The sequence below is a fragment of the Gossypium hirsutum genome, chromosome A06, assembly GCF_007990345.1.
Source record: "Gossypium hirsutum isolate 1008001.06 chromosome A06, Gossypium_hirsutum_v2.1, whole genome shotgun sequence".
Lineage (NCBI taxonomy): Eukaryota > Viridiplantae > Streptophyta > Magnoliopsida > Malvales > Malvaceae > Gossypium > Gossypium hirsutum.
This window is the reverse complement of record NC_053429.1, coordinates 69,651,468-69,675,220: the sequence shown is the minus strand read 5'-3', so window position 1 is coordinate 69,675,220 and position 23,753 is coordinate 69,651,468. Positions and strand designations below refer to the sequence as shown.

At 32.0% G+C, this 23,753-nt stretch overlaps 1 protein-coding gene across 2 annotated transcripts; it reads left to right on the top strand.

Annotated features, from left to right (window-relative positions):
* The first annotated feature begins 19,108 nt into the window (after window positions 1-19,108).
* On the top strand, window positions 19,109-23,353 carry LOC107937240 (O-fucosyltransferase 13). 2 transcript variants are annotated; one of them, XM_016870091.2, is made up of 6 exons: window positions 19,109-19,414; window positions 19,505-19,584; window positions 20,006-20,076; window positions 20,167-20,255; window positions 22,065-22,286; window positions 22,385-23,353. In XM_016870091.2, exons 1-6 carry the CDS (start codon window positions 19,302-19,304, stop codon window positions 23,118-23,120), a joined length of 1,311 nt encoding a protein of 436 aa, XP_016725580.1. In that variant the 5' UTR covers window positions 19,109-19,301; the 3' UTR covers window positions 23,121-23,353. The 2 variants fall into 2 exon arrangements, with proteins under 2 accessions (XP_016725580.1, XP_016725578.1); XM_016870089.2 differs by having other exon boundaries at window positions 22,062-22,286.
* Window positions 23,354-23,753: the final 400 nt, after the last annotated feature.

Below are 23,753 nucleotides of genomic sequence, written 5' to 3'. Positions count from 1 at the left end.
AAGTGTACACAGTCATTATCAAGTAATAAGTAAGTATCGAGTTATCATCTCCACAGGGATTGTATTTGTGCTAAGTCAATCAATTTGTAAAATTATATTAACAATTTGATAAATAAAAACAATATAATTGAGAAGTGATGAAAAATTAAGTAAATGAAAAAAATGCAATGATCCCTAATGCAATTTATCCTAAGTATGCAAACTATATGAATGAAATAGATTTTAGCAGAATTAACACAATAAGCAACAATTATAACATAAATAAGCTAGGATAATTACTTTAGTTAAACTCAAATTATTATCAACATGCTTATTAATATTCGAAAAAAAAATTCTATGGCAACTCAATCTTTCATGAGTTTGGAAACCACATTAGGTCCTTTCGGAATCCTTTACTTAGTAAATACACATTTTACTGATCCTTATTTACTAATGGTTTCTTAGTATTCGTGCGAGGTAACAAGGACGTGTTAGGTTTGAAACAGTTTGATCACACAAATCTAAAAACTATGCAGATAACAGAGCCTGGTTAGGGTTGTTATGCAACCTGCAATTTAATTGGGTTAGGATCTAAATTGAGCATGCACATTTCAATTACGTGTCCATCAGTCGTCGTCTGGTTAAGATCGCTTAGCTAATTCAGGTACATTTCAATCATGTATGAACGAAATATAGACTTGATTTTAATTGAAAACATGATCGACTGAGGCACAAATATTATAAGCATGAATCAAAGAAATATTATTCAATCAAAATAATCATCCTAGCTTAAATAAAATTAAGCTATCATTTTTGTAAACAAGAATAGTAAACACATAGCAAACATTCTTGAATTAAGTTAAAGAAAAGAAAGATTAAACCCAAATCAAAGTGGCTGTAACCCAAAACTCTGACTGACGATAGCTCTTTCGTTCCTTCATTTCGCTCATTTGCTGATGGCTCTCCAAGGTAGCCGACCAAAGGCTTTTTAAGAGGCTAACTTTCTAAAAATATTTATGCAAGATGATGATAGGCGTGAGAGCTCACGTAAGAGAGTTGAGAGAGGAGAGAACGATGAATGAGTGAGGGATGATTAGTGAAAGAGGGATGAGGTCTTATTTATAGGTGAGGCAAGTGAGCTAGTTTGCTAAAATAGGAGTTTCCATCTTTTAAGAATTCCTCCAAGGGTGGTCGGCCATGATTTGCGAAAATGTGGTTGATTTTTGCTTGATTTAAGTGCCACACATCATCAGGATCAAGACTCGGTCAATTGCAAATCTCCGAGTAAATCTTTAATCTTCAAGGGCCTCGAGCAATTAAACCAAAATTCAATTTATGAACATCAACATGTAGCCGAATTTTGGGTTGACTTAGTTCTCCATTTGGATGGTTTTATAATCAACATAAAGCTCTCAAACCTGTCCAAAAATAGTAGATAATTTAGAGGACCAAAGAATGTAATTTAACCACTTTAATTAATCAATTTACTTAATTAATTAAAACCCAATTTATTAATGAAACATATTAAAATAAATTATTAAATATAACTTTATATTTTATTATTTAATTTAATCACGCATGGCCTACTTTATAGCTTGAAAATATAATATGCTGAAATTAATATAAAAGAAGCCATTTTCTGCATGAAAACTATATAATAAAGCATAAAATCACATTTTAATAATTTCTATGTCCCAATTTCATATTTTCATACATTTCATTAATTTATTAAGCAATTACTTGGTTTGAACAGCAAATTTAAGTGAAAAGGTGACGAATTATATAGGAAAAATCTTATATATTTTCAATTTACACACCCCTAACCCGTATCTGTCACCAGAATAAGGTTACGGAGCATTGTTATAAAAACGTAACTTAAAATCAATCATTTCTAAACATTTCGTAAATTATAGCATAACTCGTTCAAAAAATGCTTATTGTCCCTTTTTAGAGCCCTTGAGGCCTTAAAAACACTTTAGAAACAATTCGGGACTAAATCAAAACATTTAGAATTTTATGGAAAAAAGATAGAAAATTTCACACAGCAACGGTCACACGGCCATGTGGGCAGGCCGTGTGGACATTCAAAGTAGGGACACACGGTCGTGTCCCAGCCCGTGTCCATGCCCATGTAACTCTCTGACTTGGGTCACACGGTAAGCCACATGCTCGTGTGCCAGGCCGTGTAACTTTCGAAATGGCCTCACACGCCCGTGTGCCAGGCCGTGTGCTAGACCGTGTAACTTCCTAACTTGCAACCCTTTGAAACCTATAGGGGACACACAGCTGTGTCGCATGGCACAGGCTGAGACACAAGTTCGTGTCTTAGGCTGTGTGGATAAGAAATAGGCTAATTTCAAGTCATTTCCTTCACCCTACTCAAGCATGATCCCATGAACCAATTACACACACATTCAAACCTTGAAAACATACCTAAAACATGTACAAAAATGACTAAATCATTACACCATTTATCCATACAACCAATATGCCAAAAGGCACCTCAATCACAAATCTTTAAGTCAACCAAAACATAAACATATTTAAGCATAAATTAACCACACACAACTACCTCCTTTTATTCCAAGTCATAGCACAATTGACCATATGCTAAACACATCAAAACATACCAATTTGGTCATTCAAAACATATCATCACTTAACCATTTCAACATTAGCCATCAAAGCACCAAAATGCCAAAATGTTATTAACCATGTAACCACATAATTACATGCCAAACATAACAACTAAACTATCAAACATAATCACCTATACATGACATTATAACCATGACTCTAAACATTAAAATAAATCGAAATAGTCATGGGATAATGTTATAGATATCTGACGAGCTTTCAAACCGATTGAGGTTCCGATAATCTATAAAACATAGGAAAGAAAAACAATGTATGCATATAATGCTTAGTAAGTTCGTAATTCATAAAAAAAGCTTAAGTTCGTAATTCATAAAAAAACCTTACCATTTTCATAGCATAATCATAAAATAGACATGATAGATCTAACACAAGCTTGAGCATCACCAACAACACTAGTTAGTGATTAAACACATAACTTAGCACAATTCATCACATGGTAAGGTGAATTTCATAATCATTATACATATGAATTCAAACTTTTCATAACATGGCTATACATACCTTGTTCATCAATACTTCATACCTTTCCATAATTTCATAATATAATCAATCGGAACCCTTACAAGTTCATCTCTTTACGTGCCCGCTGAACCATTTAAAATAATATCGGATACACGGGAAGCTCACACATAGTGTGCTAACATATGGTTGAAACCAATCCTTTCCTTTTCCTTTACGTAAACACTCATACGAGCCATAAATAGGCCTACTCACACAAGCTGGCGGTCAAAACATAGCTACCTGATGCCGCTCACACAAGCTGACAAGTATTCTTAACAAATGTCGGAACTCAACCATTGGTAGGACGTTCAGGACCAGCACCCGAAACATGGTAGGCTCGATAGTCGTCGTAACATCATTGGATTTCCTGTCGAAGCATAATATGACAATTAACATAATAGCATTTAAATCAAATACATTAAAACGCTATTTAAACTTACAAACTTACCTCGATGACAAGAACGATGAAATAGGATCAATTAGTCAGACACTTTATCTTTCCCTCGATCTAAGTTCGTACAAGGCTTCACTTGATCTAAAAAATCAAATTCAATCCATTGAATATTCATTCTATTCAATTCAATCCAAAATTCATACTTTTTACAAATTTACACTTTTACCACTAATATTTTAACTTCTTTACAATTTAGTCTATAAGCTCGTAAATTGAAATTCATGCAATTTCATCCACATACATAGCTAGCTGAATTCAATACATAGTCATAGCAACTCATACAATTCTTTATTTCACAATTTCACCTTGTATTTTACACATTTTACAAATATATCCTTAATTGACGTTTTCAACAAAAATTACTTTACAAAAGTTGTTTATTTATCAACAAAGATTCATTTTATTCCATCAATCATCAAAAACCACATAAATAAATTCATGGAAAACCCTAACCTTTTAACAATTTTGCAAATTAGTCCCTGGGCTAGCTAGATTAAGCTACAACAACTCTAAAAACATAAAAATCATTAAAAACGGGACAAATCTCACTTACATGCAAGCTTGAGTATAGACCAAAAGCTTCAAGCCCTAGTTATGGCTTTCTTTCCTTCAAAATTTGGTGGAAGAAGACAACAAAGATGATATATTTGTTTTCTTTAATTTAATTAACTTATTTACTTAATTATATTTTTAACCTTTGTTTTTAACTTAAAATTCACCTATTTAATGTCCATCTTTGTCTACTCAATATGAAAATGGTCTAATTACCATATAAATACCTTAACTATTTAATTTCATAGTCATTTGGTACCTTTAACATATAGCACTCTAATTTTGCATCTTTTACGATTTAGTCCTTTTCACCAAATTAAACATGCAAACGATAAAATTTCTTAATAAAATTTTATACGACCTTGCTAATATCCCGTAGACATTAAAATAATAATAAAATAAATATTCTCATATCATATTTGTGGTCCCGAAACTACTGTTTCAATTTCATTGAAAATGGGCTGTTACATTCCAACATACCATTATTCGTTATCATTTTAGGAATTTTTTCCAGTCCACATATAGCAATTTCTCAATCAATACATTGCAAAACATTTCACCCAACAAAAATTCCATGCTTTCAATATTTATTTCCAATTTAATAACACATTTTATACATACAACCAATCATACATTACATACCCAAAACACGTAGGTGTTCCTGTAGGTATTCTCGAATATGCCACATAGGCATTTCATGATTCGCAATAAAGGAAACACAAAATACACCACAAAGGTATTTATAGAATACACCATAAATGCGTTTACAGAACACACCATAAAGATGTCATAGAGAACTTGCCCAAAAAGCTCTATTTGGTTGCCACCAAGGCACCACATGAACTATCGTGTTTGTGATATGAATTTGCATAAACTCATTATCGTGTAAGGTTTGCCCATCATCGCTCTAGGACACACAGAAATCCCAGTAGATAAATGTGGCTCATCCACTCTTTCCAAAATGTGTCATGGCCATGGTCTTTCCTCAGAATTGGTCGTACCAAATTTCATGTTTATTGTCCCGATGGACTTCGTTGCATACCACTGCGATGTCAAAACTCACTGCACATAATCTCCCAACACTCTGTTAAACCCCTATTTCTACAACATTTCCAATCATGCATCGTACATCGAACATACGTACACATTCATAAGGGCTATACTCATTTTCCTATTCGAATCATACTTCTTTACATGTTTCAACCACATTCCGTGTACACAAAAACATTTGCTTCATAGAATCACATGCACCCATACATACAACACATCACACACTCAAACTTACACGAATACTATATGAAGATCACATTTACACATTCAATAATCACCTAAGAACTCATGCATCATTGCTAGAATATCAACCATAAGAATAAATTTTTGGAATAATTATAGGAGTCGAGTCTAGGGTATCACTTGATACTCACCTATAAGCTTGGAGTTCCATGCTCGAACATCTTCCTTGGAACAGTAACAACAACTGCTTAAAGAATATGGGACCATTATTAAGAACTCAATTACAGAAAATTTGCTATCATATTAACTATAGATAACCTCTATGCAAGGCCACTTATTGGAAACTTATTGTTTACAAACTCAATAACATTCTTACTCTTTTATAAACTTAACATACAGAGTTATCAAACTTACCAGAAGGTGGAACACCTACAGATTAATTCAAAAACCTTAGCTTCCAACTTAACAAAGGAGGAGAGAACATAAAAATTTGAGAAAAAGAACCAGAGAGTAGTATTGAAAAAAGAAAAATCCTTCATACTATTGAAAAAAGAAAAATCCTTCATACTAACCTTTCTCTCAATATATATCTAGTTCCCCTTAGTGGAACTTGACAAGTGTTAATTGTATTCATAGTTTTTCCTAATAAATGACCTATAAAATACAAGAGAAATATAAATGAGAGTCATGTACAAATATTATTCGACCTGTCAATTTAGTTGGCTCCTAACAAGATCACATTATAAAACCCCATTAGCAAAGTGTTCAGGCAAATTGGGCGTACAATACATTTGGCGATAACTCTCACGAGGCTTACTCTTTACTTGTCATATTCTTTTCTTAAATAGCATAATAACCTAGGATGAAATCCACGGCGGATACTTCACACCAACTCTTATTCGCTAGAAAACTGTAAATGGGTGGACTACACTATGTCAAATAGATAACTTAACATCTACATGTCTTCTTATCAGGTCTGACAGATATGGGGTGTGACAACTGATGTGCGAACTTTCTATCAAGTAGAAATGGGCAAACTAACTTTATGAGTAGTAAGTGCGAGCTATGATTGTATGTGGACTGACTATATAGGGTAGTCATGTGTAACTGTAAACTATTTGTGCATTGTCCTTGCAAAGCATGTACGGATAGCTACTATATGGTTTGTGTAAACTGCTTTGATATTGTCCTTGTAATGATAAGTAAATCGACTTGTAAGGTAATTATGTGTGAATCTTATGTAAGTAATTATGTGCTAGCCGATTTAGTAAAAGTTTACATGTGAACCGATTTAGTATATGTATATATCAATGTGCAAGTTGTAATGATATGTGAGCTATGTAATTTGTGAGTCATAGTGATGTGTGAGCTCTATAATGTGTGAGCTACAATGATGTGCGAGTTGTGTAATGTGCAAGCTATGTAATGTGTGAGCTATGAAAATATGCAAGTTGATCCTATAAAGCATGTGCAAGCTCTTTGCAAAATGCAACGTGCGAACAGTAATAAGGTGAAAAATATAGCAGTGTTTTTGTTGTATGGATGTGTGAGTTGTGTCAATGTGTGACCAAAGTGGGGCAGTGGAAGCAGCAGTAGTGTACAATTTAGGGAAATGTGTGAACAGTGGCAATCTATATTCTATATCATTTTTAATTCTGCTTAATTCCTCTACTAAGTTAGGTTTTATCGTGCTGGATGTACGCAACCTGGCATGATAGACGTATTGTTAGCATGCTTATGTTATTTGCTATTCACATGTCATGCTGGAGAGTTTCTACTTTTGTTTTGATTCAAATGTTATGATTTTCGAAACTCACTAAGATCATTTTGAACTTACCAAGTTCCCTTCATTCTATTTTCAAGTATCTTAGGTTGCATTAAGGACTTAAAGGGACTCAGCTAGATCGTAGCCTCTTTTGTGAGGCTTTTTAGTGGTTATTTTGTAACATGTACATATTGAGGGTGTAGCACCCCTAACCTGTATCCCTCATCGGAATAAGGTTATAGAGTATTATTAGAGTTTACAAAATAATTTCAAGTAATCCATGTCATTTACTATTCATATCCAAAACTAATCATATTGCCCCTTGAATGGACCCTCGAGACCCAATTTAAACATTAGAATCAAGTTGGGACTAAATCAGAAACTCAAAATTTTTTTCATAAAATATCAAAATTTTTCTTATATATAGGGGTCACACGCCCGTGTGAATAGGCCGTGTGGCTGACATGGCCAAGTGACATGCCCATGTCTCAGGTCGTGTGAGCATTCGATGTGAGACACACTGCCGTGTCCTAGCCCATGTCCTTACCCGTATAACTCTCTAACTTGTGCCACACGGCAAGCCACATGATCATGGTATTTCTTTAATTTCTTTGAATTAGATGATTGTGACTTGCCCATAAATCTTTTACCAGATACCCAAGCTTCTCTTTCTGCTTGCTTCTTTTCTTTACTTAATTCATCGGCTTTGTGTGCTCGATCAACCAGTACCATAAATTCCCTTAATTCAAGAACTCCAATCAATAGTTTGATATCTTCATTTAGACCTTCTTCAAAACGTTTACACATATCATCCTCAATCAAAACCCATTCTCTGGCATACTTACTTAGCTGAACAAATTCCCGCTCGTACTCAGATACAGTTATGTTTCCCTGTTTAAGCTCTAAAAATTCTTTCTTTTTCTGATCCAGAAATCTCTGACTGATGTAATTTTTTCTAAATTTAGTCTGGAAGAATTCCCATGTAACATTTTCTCTTGATAAAACTAAAATTAGGGTATTCCACCAATGGTAGGCTGTGTCTTTTAATAAAGAAATTGCACATTTCAAACACTTAGCATGTGTACATAATAATTCATCTAAAACCCTGATGGTATTTTCCAACAAAAATTCAGCCCTCTCTGGATCATAATCAGTAGTAGCCCTAAATTCCTCTGCTCCATACTTACGAATTTTATCTACTGGAGGCTTACTAATTTTAACATGTTCAGCACCCTGTGGCATCTCTAGAACCAGTTGAGGAGCAGGTGGGGAGGATTGTACAACAAGATTTGTTCTCAATTATTTAGTAAACCACTCATTCATCATTTGAAAGAAGGCTTCTTTTGCCTCCTCACCTCGGCCCTCAGATGCGGGCCTTCTACTACTACTAAATATAGCTCGTTGAACGGAAGCTTGAGCAATGCACTCAACCTCCTCAGATTCAGCTCTAGCTTGATTGGATGACATTACTATATGAAAAACACATTTAATAATAGCCAGGAGATATCACACTATCATAAATCATATAATGTCATGAATAGCTAAACTCATACTTGCTACGTTAGTCTAAGAATAAGCTAAATTGTAGTTCTGATACTAATAAATGTAACACCCCTAACCCGTATCCGTTGCTAGAACATGGTTACGGAGCATTACCAGAGTTTACAGAATAATTTCATGTAATTCATGTCATTTACTATTCATATCTGAAACTAATCATATTGTCCCTTGAATAGACCCTCGAGGCCAAATTTAAATTTAGAATCAATTCGGGACTAAATTGGGAACTAGAAAAAATTTTCATAAAATTTCAAAATTTTTCTTATATACAGAAGTCATATGCCCATGTGAGTAGGCCATGTGGCTCACACGGCCAAGTGACATGCCCATGTCTCAAGCCGTGTGGGCATTCGATGTGAGGCACATGGCTATGTCCCAGCCCATGTCCTTACCCGTGTAACTCTCTAACTTGTGCCACATGGCTAGCCATAAACCCGTGTGTAAGGCCGTGTGGTCAATTTAATTTTCAAAAATTAAATGCAGGGTTCACACGGCCAAGACACACGCCCGTGTTCTAGGCCATGTGTTACACACGGCTGAGACACATGCCCTGTGTCCAATTCTGAGCATTTTGTTTCTCAATTTGTAAGATGCAGGGGACACACGGACAAACCACATGCCTATGTGCCAGGCCATGTGTCACACACGGTCAAGACACACGCCCGTGTGTCCACTCGTGGAGACAAAATAAGGTCATTTCCTAGCCTTATTTCTCACCCAAATTTAACTTTCAACCTACAACAACATTTGCATATATTTGCCAACCAATTCAAGTCATATAAATCAAGCAAACACCAATAACATGTATGAAATTGCATCACATACATTCATATGATCAAACTTACCTTTTAGTAAAGACTTATATTTTATCCTAATTCAATCTAACCAATCACATACATATATGTTAATCATGATATATATATAACCTTATAATAATATACCAAAACAAACCATTATTAGTCATTCCAATGGCTAAATTACAAACAACCGTATACTTGCCAACATTGGCCAAGTTAACCTATACATGCCATTATACCAAAATATGATTGCTTTTTATACCAAAACAGACTAGTGAATAGTGTGATGATACTCCGACCGGTCTCCAACCTTTATGAGCTTTTCGAGCACTATAACAGAGAAAATAAAACCTAGTAAGCAATTAATGCTTAGTAAGTTCATATAACAGGAATTAAACTTACCAATCACATTCATTACAATAAGCATACAATAATATGCTTTCCAACCTATTGGCAATTTGCCTACTGAAATAAGCAAGTTAGTCACATAATTCACATGTACATCAAGTAAGCATGGATGAGCTAGTCATACTACACTCTTTCAGGTATTTCAGAAGTATTCGGGACATAACTCTTTTAATCTCATAATTTCTTATGTTAGAAGTTTTGTCCATTGAATTATTGAAATATCGATGGATACTTAGGTAGTACACACAAGGTGTACAAAACTGTAAACTGTCAATTCATAATCAGGGGTACCCATTGTGGCACTTAATCAGGGAGCACACTCTCGAGCCATAAATTAGGATGCTTAAATGAGCCATGTAACAAGACGCTTATCCAGGCTAAACAGGAAACTCATAAGAGTTTAAATCAGGGAGCTCATAGAGCTTATTAGGTAACTTCGAAGAGTTATTATCAAGAGCACCAGATAAGGTAACAGGGAGTTCAAGTGAGCCATGCAGGAAGCTCATAAGAGCCTATATCAAGATGCTCACGTAGAGCTCCATTTGTGTCCGCAATATATGCTAGATCACAACCGATCGAATCATGTAACAGGACTCTCACACAGAGCTGCGGTAGTGTGCAACACATACATAATCACTACCGATCAGGATACTCGCAGGAACTATATAACAGGAAACTCGAGAGGGCTTTTATCAGGATGCTCATCCGAGCTATATTCTGTCCACAACATATGCAGGACCACATGCAATATGGGAAATCACATATATCCATCGAATTTCATTATTCAAATGGAACTTAATATTTTCCGGATATGATTGAACATATGATTATTTCGTTTATTTTTAACATTTGTATAATTCATACAATCACATACTACATTCAATTCAAGTATATAAATAAACACAATTCGGTTACACGAACTTACCTCAATACTTGTTCGTATTTAAAAGTCTACTAATCAGACACTTTTTATTTCCCTCGATCTAGCTTCGAATTTGAGTTATCCGGATCTATATAAATGAATTTAATCATCAATTTAATCCATTTCATACTCAATTGGATTCAATTTACACCATAGGAAAAATAACCATTTTGCCCTAAACTTTTCATAAATTCCAATTTCATCCCTAGGCTCGGAAAATGAAATTCATGCAATTTAATCCTTATTCCAAGCCTAACCGAAATTTTCATATAACATTTACAACACATGTATTTCATAAAATTAAAAAATTTTCCATAACTTTTACATCTTTACAATTTAATCCCTAAATCACAATTTTATTAAAATTCTCTTTATAAAAGTTGTTTATTTAGCAACAACCTTTCATTTTCTACCATAAATTTCAAAATTTCAGCATATTCATCCATGGCAAGACTTTGTTACTTTGATAACTTTACAAATTAATTCCTAAAATAGATAGATTAGGTTATCCTGATCTTAAAATATAAAAATTACTAAAAACGGGACAAGGATACTTACCCAATTAAGCCAAGAAAACTTGTTTTCTCTTTCCTAGGATTTCCATGTATTTTTTTGGGGGAAAAAGATGATATAAAATGATTTTATTTCCTATTAATTATTTATCATCCATTAATTATTTACATTTCCAATTTAGTCCTTTTCTTTTTCTAATTTTCAATGGATGAATCATAAAAAATATCTACTAACTTTTCTTTAATGGTCTAATTACCATATAAGGACCTCAATTTTTAAATTCCATAGCTATTTGATACTTATAGCTACTAGAACTCAACTACTGCATTTTATAAAATTTCGTCCTTTCCCTAATTAAACACATAATCGGTAAAACTTTCTTATCAGAATTTTCATATAACATTCCTATCATAATGCAGACCATGCAATAATGTTAAAAAAATTCTTTTTGACTCGGATTAGTGGTCTTGAAACCACTGTTTCGATTTCACTGAAAATAAGCTGTTACAGGGGGCCAGTTTGCAGGCTTGGCCAACTTAGATCTCCATTTTGTTGTTTTTAGTTGAACTTGTTCTCATTCATGTTAAGTTTTTGTATAAATTGGTTTATATGTTGCACTTCGTCGAACCCCAACTTTCCTTTTAAATAATATTTTGTATTCTTACTATTCTAAACCTTGAGCCCTAATCATCCTCACTTTCCTTTAACCTCTCACCAAAATTTCAAATATTGAATTCATCAGAATGCAACTCTTTAGAAGGAAAATAAAGGTCTAACTCATCTAAATTCATAGACTCTAGGAAACAATTATCATTATCAACTTTTTTGGTTCACAAAGTGCACTATCATTATCATCACAATTCCCACTATTACTATCAACTTCTTTGACATCAACTTTGGAACAAGGTGTAATGCTAGATCTAGACTCAAAAGTAGGTAGAAGATCACACTTACTGTCTTCACAAATGACGTTACTCAAATTTTCTTGCTTATTCATATCATCATCGTCAATGGTAGCACTAAAAAAAGGCTCATTAATAGCCTTAGTGTCATATGTTCTTCTTTACAACTTTCATCACCGGGTGGATAGTAAATTGGACATTGGAAACCCTCATGATTTTTTGAACCACACTAATAACATTTCACGATAGGCGAGAGATCAATCATACTCGCATTTGCTTTTTGGCATTTAGAGTCTTGGTGGTCCTTCTTATCACCAAACATTTTTTTTGTGCTCCTCCAAAAGTCATTTAAGCTCATAAAGCTTACTATGTCTTTTGTACCAATATTGTTCTTGACAATCCCATGAACAATAGAAGATTGAGTGGCATTAGGGATAACATGTTCGTGCAGTTTTTTTTACAAATATGACATTTATACTTTACCCAAGGTTTATCATTCTCCTCTTCCATACTATATGTGTGCACCATTTTAAGAATTTGAAAGTAAAAAATACTAAAACAAAAGATTGATCAAGTAAAATCAAGCCTCACTATTATGCACTTGCAATAAAAATAAATAACTCTAAGAGACAAAGAAAAGAGGTTAACATTTTCTGGCTTGTAACTTTTAAAGAGTAATCAAACTCAATAATATTAATAAAAAAAAGATGTGGGATCACTTTCTAACAAAGTTGACCTAAGACTCTAAGAAGCCAAAGGAAAACTCGACTCTAAAGGAAGTACGTTGTGCGGAAAAAAGAGAGGCGACTCTTTTTGTATATATTAACACAAGAAGCGAAAATGTGTTAGAATATGTAATAGAATAAGAAAAGCTAAAAATAAAAGAAAACTTAATATTAGAATAATAAATAAATAAACTACCCACTAAAAAACCCAAAACAATGGAAAACAACTTGAATTTTTCGTTCAATGTGTTCCCAATGTGCTAAAATCATGAAAGTTAAACTGGAGCCTATTTATATCATAAATATCAAATCTAGAAATTTTGGCATGAAATTCAACCCGAAACAATTGAAAACAACTTGAATTCTTTTTCATTTTTTTTTCTCTTTTTCATATTTTCTTGGTTTTTCAATTTTTTCTTTTTTTTGGGGGGGGGAATATTTTTTCAATGTACCAAAGTGTTGAGAACCATTATACAAAATTTTAGATATATTGAATTCATTAACCCACTGAAATAAATGTTTTTTCGAAAATTTTTTAGGGTAAAAACAATTTTTAAAAGTTGTTTAAAAAATTGGTGAAAATAGTTTGTTTAGCATAAGAAAACAACTTAAAAATGCCCAAATCTGATACCAAATGATAGATGGCAGCAGGCTAAGATCATATTCAAGTTGTTCAACTCAAAAAATGAATTGGATTTGACCTAAAAGAAGAAGCAAATAAATTTAGAAACAAAGAAAACCAAAAAAAAAACTAAAAGAAAATTAAAAGAATAACAAAAAAAATTCAAAACATAGATAAATAAAGAAAATGAAAATTAAAAGGTGGAAGATGGGTCAAATAAATCGATGAATATGGATAAAAGATAGTTGTCCAACTGAACCTTTTGATATATAAACCCCAACAAATTTAATTAATGGCTTTAATCAATCCTCCAAGAAATAATTATTAGAAAATTGAAGGATGGAGGATGGATTCCCAAAACTCTTTAAAGAAAATCGAGAAGAAAAAACACTTCTAAAAATTACAAGAAAGCAATCTTGCAAAAAAGAAATTAACTCCAATAGTTGAACATTTTATTAATGAATGAATTAATGCCTTTAATGAATAATGAAGAGACCTTTATATAGGCTAGCTAATTATATCTAAATAAAACTCTCAAGTAGAATGAAATTCTAATTAATCTAAACAAGAAGTAGTTTTAATAGAACTAAACTTTCTTATTGATTAAGAAACACAAAAATCCTAAACAATTTTAAATATTTAAAAATATCCTAAAATTTGAAATAAATAAATAATAAAACCTAACATATACTATATTGGGTCATATAACTCATAATTTTCCGTAATAATCGCATCCAAATGTTCCGCTTGCACAGTCTTCAGTAAAATAATCATAACTTGAGCTCTTGAATTCGAAATCAAGTGATTCAAAATGTATTTCAAAGCTAAGAGATAACTCTTCAAATGCTTTGTAGACTTCTCTACCAAGAAATGCATGGATCCCACCAAAATATTTGTCGCAAATCGACTAATCTTTCAAACTTGAAAATTGGCAACTTGGTTGAATTGACTTTAATAAATTTCACATTCCCCGTCCAGTATTATTATATATTAATAGTTTATATCTATGCATCAATGATTAAACGTTATAATATAATGTAATACTATATATTTTATTATATTTTATAATATAATAGTAGTACATTATATAGTAATTATTATCATATATTATTTATTATTATACTGGTAGAAATATGCTATAATATTCTATAGTTTTTGTACATTTGAAAGTTAGCCCTCCTACTATATTATATCATATATTAATAGTTTATATATATGCATAAATAATTAAATATTACAATATTATTTTACTATATATATATTAATAGTTCATATAATATATAATAAATTGATAGTTTATATGTAACACCCCTCACCCGTATCCAACGTCGGGACAGGGTTCGAGCCGTTAACAGACTTAAACATTCACAACAACACATAACATATTACCAACCATGCATGGCAAACAAGCATATGCACATCATCAATATCAAACATAACATAAATAGCTAGATTTATAAGTCAGAATCATTAGCTCACTAAAGACCAATATATTTGGCCAAATGATAATAACACATGTTATAAAACTAGGTCCCTATACATGCCACTCACTTGATAATTCTAGCATATGTGTTTATACTGTCAAAGTGTTGGCTTGATAGTGTGATGCTGCCTCCGACGATCTCCAACCCTGAGCTAACCTGACAACACTAAAAGAAATGGAAATGAGGGGGTAAGCTTTACCCTTAGTAAGCTCGCATGAAATAATAATAAGCAATTTACTAACATGCTTTCCATAGTAAAACTAACCCAATTGTATATTTACACATGTTCTGGTTAAGCTACTTTCTTGAGTCACGATCACTAAATCATTTATATCTAGAGTTACGGAACTCTAAATTAAGATCCGTAAATTTTCCCAGAAACTAGACTCATATATATTTCCACCATAAAAGTTTTAGAATTTTTGGTCTAGCCAATAAGTACAGTTTATTATTCAAAGTCTCCCTTGTTTTGATGTTTGGCAGCTTCGACCTTTCTTCACTAAAATTTATTTATCTCATAGTACGAGTCTCAGATAATGTTTCTGTTTGTTTCTATTAAAAGTAGACACATCAAATATTCTAAGCATATAAATTATAACCCATAATTATTTTTCTACAAAATTTTAACAATTTTTCCAAGTCAGAATAGGGGATCTCGAATTCATTCTAATACCATCTCACAAAAATTAGAATATCACATAATATAAAACTCTTTTTCTCCCCCTGTTTCTTTTACATGAAAATAAACTCATTAAGCTTTAATTCCATAATTTATTTGAAATTTAATTCAACTTACACAGTTTTTGGTGAATTTTCAAAGTCACACAACTGCTGATGTCCAACACTATTTTACTACTAAAATTCACTCTTACATAATTTCACTTAATCCATTTTGTCTTATCGAAGTTCACTCAAATATCGAGCATATTGCTCAAAATTTTCTTAAACATTTACCTGAACTTATTCATCATATAATCATGTTCACATATATTTTTACTTAATCGATTTTCCCATTGAACTCTTCGAAATAATAACTGATGCTCAGTTGTCTGCACATATTTTCACACTTGTAGCCAAAGTTATCTGGTACGCATAGTAGCCTGCACTTAGTACTACACACGTGACCTAACCATCTAATACACGTAGTAGCCTGCACTTAGTACTACACACGTGATCGAAGTTATCGGGTACGCATAGTAGCCTGCACTTAGTACTACACATGTGACCAATTATCTGATACACGTAGTAGCCTGCACTTAGTACTACACATGGGACCTCACAATAGATCATTTGTATCGTTTCTATTCCGAAGGCTCAACAGGGAAATTCCTCACTTTCCAACATGTTACAATTTATTCATAGTCCTTTTTCAATTTGCAATTTACAACAAATAATCATTCTATAGGCAGCCACATTTCATATGATAACAAAATATAATAAAATAAAAATAATCGATAAATTATTTACGTACAAACTTACCTCGGATCCAGAAATGGCAATTTACTATTCTAGTCCATAACCTTGTATTTTCCCGATTTAAGCTCAAATCTCGATTTCCTTGATCTATAATATCACATTTAGCCTACTAAATAGTCACACTATTCATATGGGTCTAAAAATCATATTTTTACAAATTTTCATTTTGACCCCTAAACTTTTACATTTTTTTACTTTTTCCCCAAGGTTCGGAAATTAAACTTCTTCCTATTTTCTTATGTTTTATGACATGCTGATCATTTTCCCCTTCTATGGCAACATCAAATTCTCCCTCTAACATGTACTTATGAACATTAGGTATTTTTATCGATTATACCGTTTTACTCGTTTTTACGTAAAATCGCTTAGCAAAAGTTGTTTAACACAATTTCAAGCTTCATATTCTACCATTAAACATCAAAATACATGCATATCATTCATGGGTAAATTTTTAAACATAAATCCTAGCTCAAAATAATGGTAGAAATGAGCAGATCATGTTACCAGGATTTCAAAAATACATAAAACATTAAAAATAGAGCTCGGAATCACTTACTATTAAGCTTGGAAGCTTGGCCAAACCCTAACCATGGCTGCTCTTGGTACATTCTGCTGTAGCAAGAAGAAAGGGACACATTTGGAGTTTAAAATTTGTCTTTTAATTCATTTACCCCTAAATGACCAAAATGCCCTTTTTACTATTCTTTCAAATTTTACCCAATCAAGGCCATTTTTGTCCAACAAGTTATATAATGGTTTAATTATCATTTAAGGACCTCCCATTTAAAATTTCATAACAATTTGATACCTTTAACATGTAGAACTCAACTTTTTCACTTTTTACAATTTAGTCCTTTTTACTAAATTGAGTGCCCAAACGTCAAAATTTTCGAACGAAATTTTCAAAAAATCATTTCGTAAAATCGTAGACCATAAAAATATAATAAAAATTAAATTTTTCTCGTCGGATTTGTGGTCCCGAAACCACTGTTCCGACTAAGCCCAAAATCAGGATGTTACATTATATATATCTTTGCATCAATAATTAAACATTATAATATCATGTAATGCCATATCTTTTATTATAATCTATAATATAATAATAGTTATATATAATAGTAGTGCATTATTTATTAATTATTATCTATTATTGTTTATTATTATACTGGTTGAAATATCTTCTAAGTCCTAATACTTTTCATACTTTTGAAAGTTTGTCCTCCTACTATATTATATCATATATTAATAGTTTATATATATGCATAAATAATTAAATATTATAATATTATTTTATGTAATAGTAATGTAATACATTATAATATATTATATATATTATTTTATGTATTACCAATATACTAATTTAATATATCGTTTTAAGGTCAGGATAATTAATCAATTTCGGTTTCGGTAATAGTTATATAATATATTATTATATTATCATTAAAGTTAAATTTTATAGGTTTTAATAATTATTAATTTTATAAATTTATTATACATATATATTATAGTATTAAAAATATTTTATATTAAATTGATGTTTTTAAAATTTTATTTCACTTTATAATTTAACATAAACAATTATTATTAATTATTTTTCCTATTAACAAAATTTTAATATACATATGCAATGCTTTTGAATATATTTTTAAAAAATAAAGAATTATTATTTATTTATAATTTAAATAATATCATAAAATTATATTAATTATTAATGCTTATTATGGTTGTTTAGTTATAAAGTTAGGCTTTTTTTTGGACTTTGAATCAAATTTATCTCAAGCTCAGGCTAGATCGATCTCGGCCTCGAATCGTCTTGGATCATTCTCAACATAATTTAATAAATTTTTCATTGAAACAATTAAATAAAATGTACTATTAAAATATTCTATATTCTCTCGACCAAATTAATATTCTGGGGTTTTTATTTATTTTAAAATTTCCCGTGAGTAGAAAACTAATCAAATAAAAACTATATGCGAAAAGAAGAGTTGATGAATTATATAAAGAAATAATCAGTCTTTAATTACAAGACTAGCAGATCTCTTTAGTTTTTAATTGGATTAAATAATGATGATAAAGGTGATGTGTAGATAATTAGGTGCTAAACAAGAAGAAAACCAATCACAGTGACAAAGCTTTTTTTTTTTTTTCCCTTCATATAATCAAATCAATCAACAAGATAAAACCTATATTGTCAGTCAACTTTGTTATTTTCCTTCAAATATTTATATATAATATTGATAGCTATATATATATATATTAGTTAATACACTATTGAAAATGAGTTTTTTTTTCATTCATTGATAGAATTTAAGATTATTTTATTTCATTAAAAGAATATAAAATAACTTAACAGCATCTTTTATTTTATTGTTTCAATTAAAAAATTCTTAAATTATGTTAGTGCACTGTCAGCAATTGAATATTATTTGATGATGGAGTGATTAATTTGATCAATTTCTTTAACAGTAATGATCAAATTAAAAAAAAAAGGAAATGACCAAAATAGGAATAAACTCCATTTTAGAGGGATTAACCGGTAGTTTACCCATGAATTTTCCTCAATCATGACTTCAATCGCTTAAGGGGTTTTATATGCACTTTCTTCTGAAACTTTCAAAACCCAATAATTCCTTTCCTTTTTTTTTCCCGGTCGGAAATTACATTTTAAAGAAGGAACAAATCCAGTTGAATCTGATCTAAAAAAGTCATAGTGAAATTTCCTTTTCCCTTTTTTAGTTTTGCATGAAATGAGGGTGAAGCCATTGTTTGTTATCATCTCGACACTTTCGTTATTCTTGGCCGTCGTTCTGATCTATCCTTCGCCGCCAGTTGCGCCTTCAAAGTCTTCGGACTCTACCAGGTTACTAATCCAGTCTCTCTCTACGGATCCCATTTTCACTGTATGTCATTAATTTAAGATAAATCTTCGTTGATTTGGGGAAAATTTCAGTGCCAAATCGGATATATGGAGTGTCCAGAGAATTGTGGAATGGAGACCATGCAAGTGGTGGCTTCAATCTCACTTAACTCGTTAGTATTCTCTATACCCGTCTATTGTTTGGCTTTTATTATTCATGCATTATTAGCTTTGTTGCCTTTTTTAATACATGTCTTAGCTTCCAGGGAGGAAGAAGAGGACTGAATTTTGGTATTTGGAAACGGGCTTTTTAAAAGTTTTTCATGTAAAAACTGGGGAAACATTGTATTTCGTTTTTATTATTATTAAAGTTTTTGAAGTTTATTGATTTGTTTGATGTAGATTTGATAGGTGTACATGGAAAGGGGTATAGTTAGGGAATTAAAGTTTTAGAAGGGTGGGAAGTGGGGTTTGGATTAGGTTAAAGGCCTTCTGTTTAGATTTTGACATTCTGAGTCAATCTTTTTTGTTCTTAAATGGCTATCATTGCAGACATTTGCATTGTTTTTTTTTTTTGTTGTTGAATTCCTGCAGCTCTACCAGCCAAGAGTAATGGTTTTATCCGTGTCGATTGCTATGGTGGCCTCAATCAGATGAGAAGAGATGTGAGCGTATAGCTATTTTAAAATTTTTAAATAATTTCTAATATAAATTAATTTGGACTAAACATCAGATATTTTTCTTGGCGAGGGCAGTTCTGTGACGGCGTTGGTATTGCACGTTTACTAAATGCTACTTTGGTGTTGCCGAAGTTTGAGGTGGCTGCATATTGGAATGAATCAAGGTAAATTGTGCCTCTTGGAATTCATATATGCTACTCGTGATAACTCAAGGGTAGGTTTTTCTTGGCATTGCTACTAATAATAAAGTTTTTGATTTAGTTGTTGTCACAAGTTAATCAGTCACCAATTCAATTGAAAATTTTATTAAAACACCCCTACTTAAAAATTAAAAAAAAAAGTAAAAGTATACATAATTTAGTTAATTCAAAAAAAGATAAATAACAAAAATTTAAAACGTCACTAACAGTTAAAATACAAATCGCATTTTAAAAAACCACCCACTAATCATAAAACGTAAAATGATAATTAAATACTTTTAACTATTTTTTAAGACAAAACTCACTAAAAAATTACTATTGTTCAAAATAAACTATCACTTTTCACATTCACAACTGTCTACACTTTTGTTCTCTTCAAGATATCTTTTTAAGTAATTTTGTCTAACTAAATTTAAACTGTTTAATCTTCCATAATTATGCCTTTTTTTTTCTTATACATATTTTAAATAATTTTTTAATTTTTTTTTCTTTTTTTGGCAAATAAAGTGAAATTTGAGGGATCCTGTAATTTCTAAATTACTTTGAAGAGTTTCACACATGTTAAGGCAGTAGAGATCTAGGTAATGTTAAACTTTATAGTGCTTGTAGTGAATACCCTATGATATAATTCTACTAATTGTAATTTTCTTATTGAAGTTAAGATTACACAGGAAAAAAAAGAAGAGCAAAATGAGAACCTACACAGCATCTGATTGACTGTAATATAATGGTAGTCATGGGGATTAGTGTTACTAGCCATGTCTTCCCATCCTCCAGACGCTTATGCTGGCTCTGTTCTATGTTGTTATCATCCATAATTTGCTTTTCCTTTGTCAAATTTATGTTTGTGGTTAGGTTTGATAAATTGCTTGTATTATTCTCTTTTGAGAATTTGTTGTTAGTTGCCAAGAGATGAACTTAGTAGTGGCTCACATGTTGCTTGACTTTGAGTTCCTGAACTGCTGAACTACTGAAATGGGGAAGAATTTAATTAAAGCTTTATTATTGAAGCTGGAGTGGACAAATGTTCTCGTTCAAGAAACCGAATTTTCTTTTTCAGGAAAATGAACCTATATCTAACTGTCCAATCATAAATTCTTTATGTAAATATTATGTGCTTCTAGAGTTCTATTGTTTCTTTGTCAAGGTTGCCAACACTTCCCTACCTGTTAGAAAGTTGAAATTCTCTTAAGATTCAGAGGATTAATAGAGAAAGAAGATAGAAAGTTTGAGAAAGAGAGATGAGTTCTATTGTTTCTTTGTCAAGGTTGCCAACACTTCCCTACCTGTTAGAAAGTTGAAATTCTCTTCAAGATTCAAAGGATTAATAGAGAAAGAAGATAGAAAGTTTGAGAAAGAGAGAACATTTTCTAGTTCTGGAAATCATTGATCACCAAAAGCTTACACTACAGTGTTAGTGTGTAACTGCTTCAGCAACAAATTGCTAAACAAAATACCTGAACTCTAACTTAGTTAAAATTAAAGCTGAACTTTTACATGTTCAAATGTGTTACTGTTAACACTACCTATGTTTAAATCATGAGGATATATCTCATCTTCCCTTTTTTATTAAGTGCTTGAAATTAAGTCATAGTTATTTCAGTCATAGTTCTAGTGATTGTAACAGCTTCTTTTGTTTAGTATTATACATAATTTATTATCAGATGGGTGTAGCTAAACTGCTTACTATAATCCAATGTTACAATGTCTAATGATATCCAAATATGTTTATGTTGCCATTTTATTAGTTACGATTCTTTCTTTTCATAGCAGTGGCTTTTCAGATGTATTCGATGCCGATTACTTCATAACACAGATGAATGGTTTTGTCAATGTTGTTAAAGAATTGCCACCAGAGATATCATCAAAAGAACCCCATAGAGTAGATTGCAGTAAACGGAAAGGTCAATTTGATTACATTGAAAGTGTTCTTCCATCCTTATTGAAATATCATTACGTCTCTATCACACCAGCAATGAGCCAAAGAAGGGATAGGTATTACTTTTTTCTGTCTCAGAATTTCTCAAGACTTTGATTACGTAGAACTATGGTGTAGATGAATATATTTACATTTTTGTTAAGATATCTTGTAGGTACCCAAAGTATGCAAAAGCTGCACTTTGTCAAGCCTGTTACAGAGCATTAAAGCTGACTGAATCATTGGAGAAGAAAGCTAACAAGCTTCTGGAAGCTATACCAAAACCTTTCCTTTCCCTTCACCTTCGGTTTGAACCAGACATGGTAGCTTATAGCCAATGTCAGTACTCAGGCCTTTCACCTACCTCGATGAAAGCCCTTGAAGCTGCACGTGGAGATGATAGAAAGCCATGGACTGGAGAAGCAGCCCGGATTTGGAGAAATAGGGGAAAATGCCCCCTTACACCAAATGAGACTGCCTTTATACTTCAAGCACTATCAATACCAAAGAACACAAACATTTATCTTGCCGCTGGGGATGGACTAATGGAGATTGAGGGTTTAACATCTATTTATAGCAATGTAGTTACCAAATCTGCTCTTCTTAGTGGTGAGGATTTCGAAACAATGCATGGGAACACAAAAGCTGCCTTGGATTATTACGTATCAATAAACAGTGATTCTTACATGGCTACATACTTTGGAAACATGGATAAGATGGTAGCCGCGATGCGAGCTTTTGAAGGACTGTATAAAACTCTTTTCTTAAGCCGAAGAGCTTTTGCTGAATTTACATCTAGAGGGTTGGAAGGGAAGCTGTTGATGGAAGCATTATGGAAGGCTCACAAAGATGATTTCATCAAGGGACGAGGGTCTGCGTTGTCTGACTGCTTTTGTGAGTTCAAATTATAGTTCAAATTATATTTTTTTAGGCATTCTTTTTGTATGAAATCTTATACGGAATAGTTTTTAACAGCGGATCTACGTTGCTAAAAAATTTCCATTGTTTTCTCGAGAATTAGTTTTGGATTCTCATTGTCTACATTACTCTTCATATTTTGGTGACAAAACAACTTGGGCATCATATGCTAATTGCTAATGCTATACCTTTTCTTTTGTATTAAATGAAATGTTAGTTGGTCAAACATTTTTTTTTCCTTTCCCTTTTTTCTTCGTTGGTTATCTAAATTGAGCACCAAAAATGATTGCATGCACATATTTCCTAATTGGACCCTGGTTCCAAATTGTTGGTTAACGTCCTGATACAAACTTTGATACTTAAACTACCAATTTGTTCTTCACGTTGCAAACAAAAGTTTTTGCTTAATATTGAGAAATATGGTAATCAAAATGGATAGCTTTAGCCTTGACCCACAAATAAAAATGATTATTTATTTGCTAGCTCAAAATATTTATCGAAAATTTTGCTCAAACTAAACCAGCATCTTGTGATAGTCATTCTCCCATTCTACATTCCACCACTCCTCTCCTTTCAGTAACAATCTTCTGTCCTCTTGCACTATCCGAGTTTAGTGGAAGCTTCCA

Excerpts from the sequence above, each read along its gene's own strand:
- LOC107937240 (XM_016870089.2), top strand. The coding sequence starts at position 19,302 with ATGAGGGTGAAGCCATTGTTTGTTATCATCTCGACACTTTCGTTATTC. Across the intron at positions 19,415-19,504 it reads AAGTCTTCGGACTCTACCAG|TGCCAAATCGGATATATGGA; the intron begins GTTACTAATCCA and ends GGAAAATTTCAG. Across the intron at positions 22,287-22,384 it reads ATGAGCCAAAGAAGGGATAG|GTACCCAAAGTATGCAAAAG; the intron begins GTATTACTTTTT and ends GATATCTTGTAG.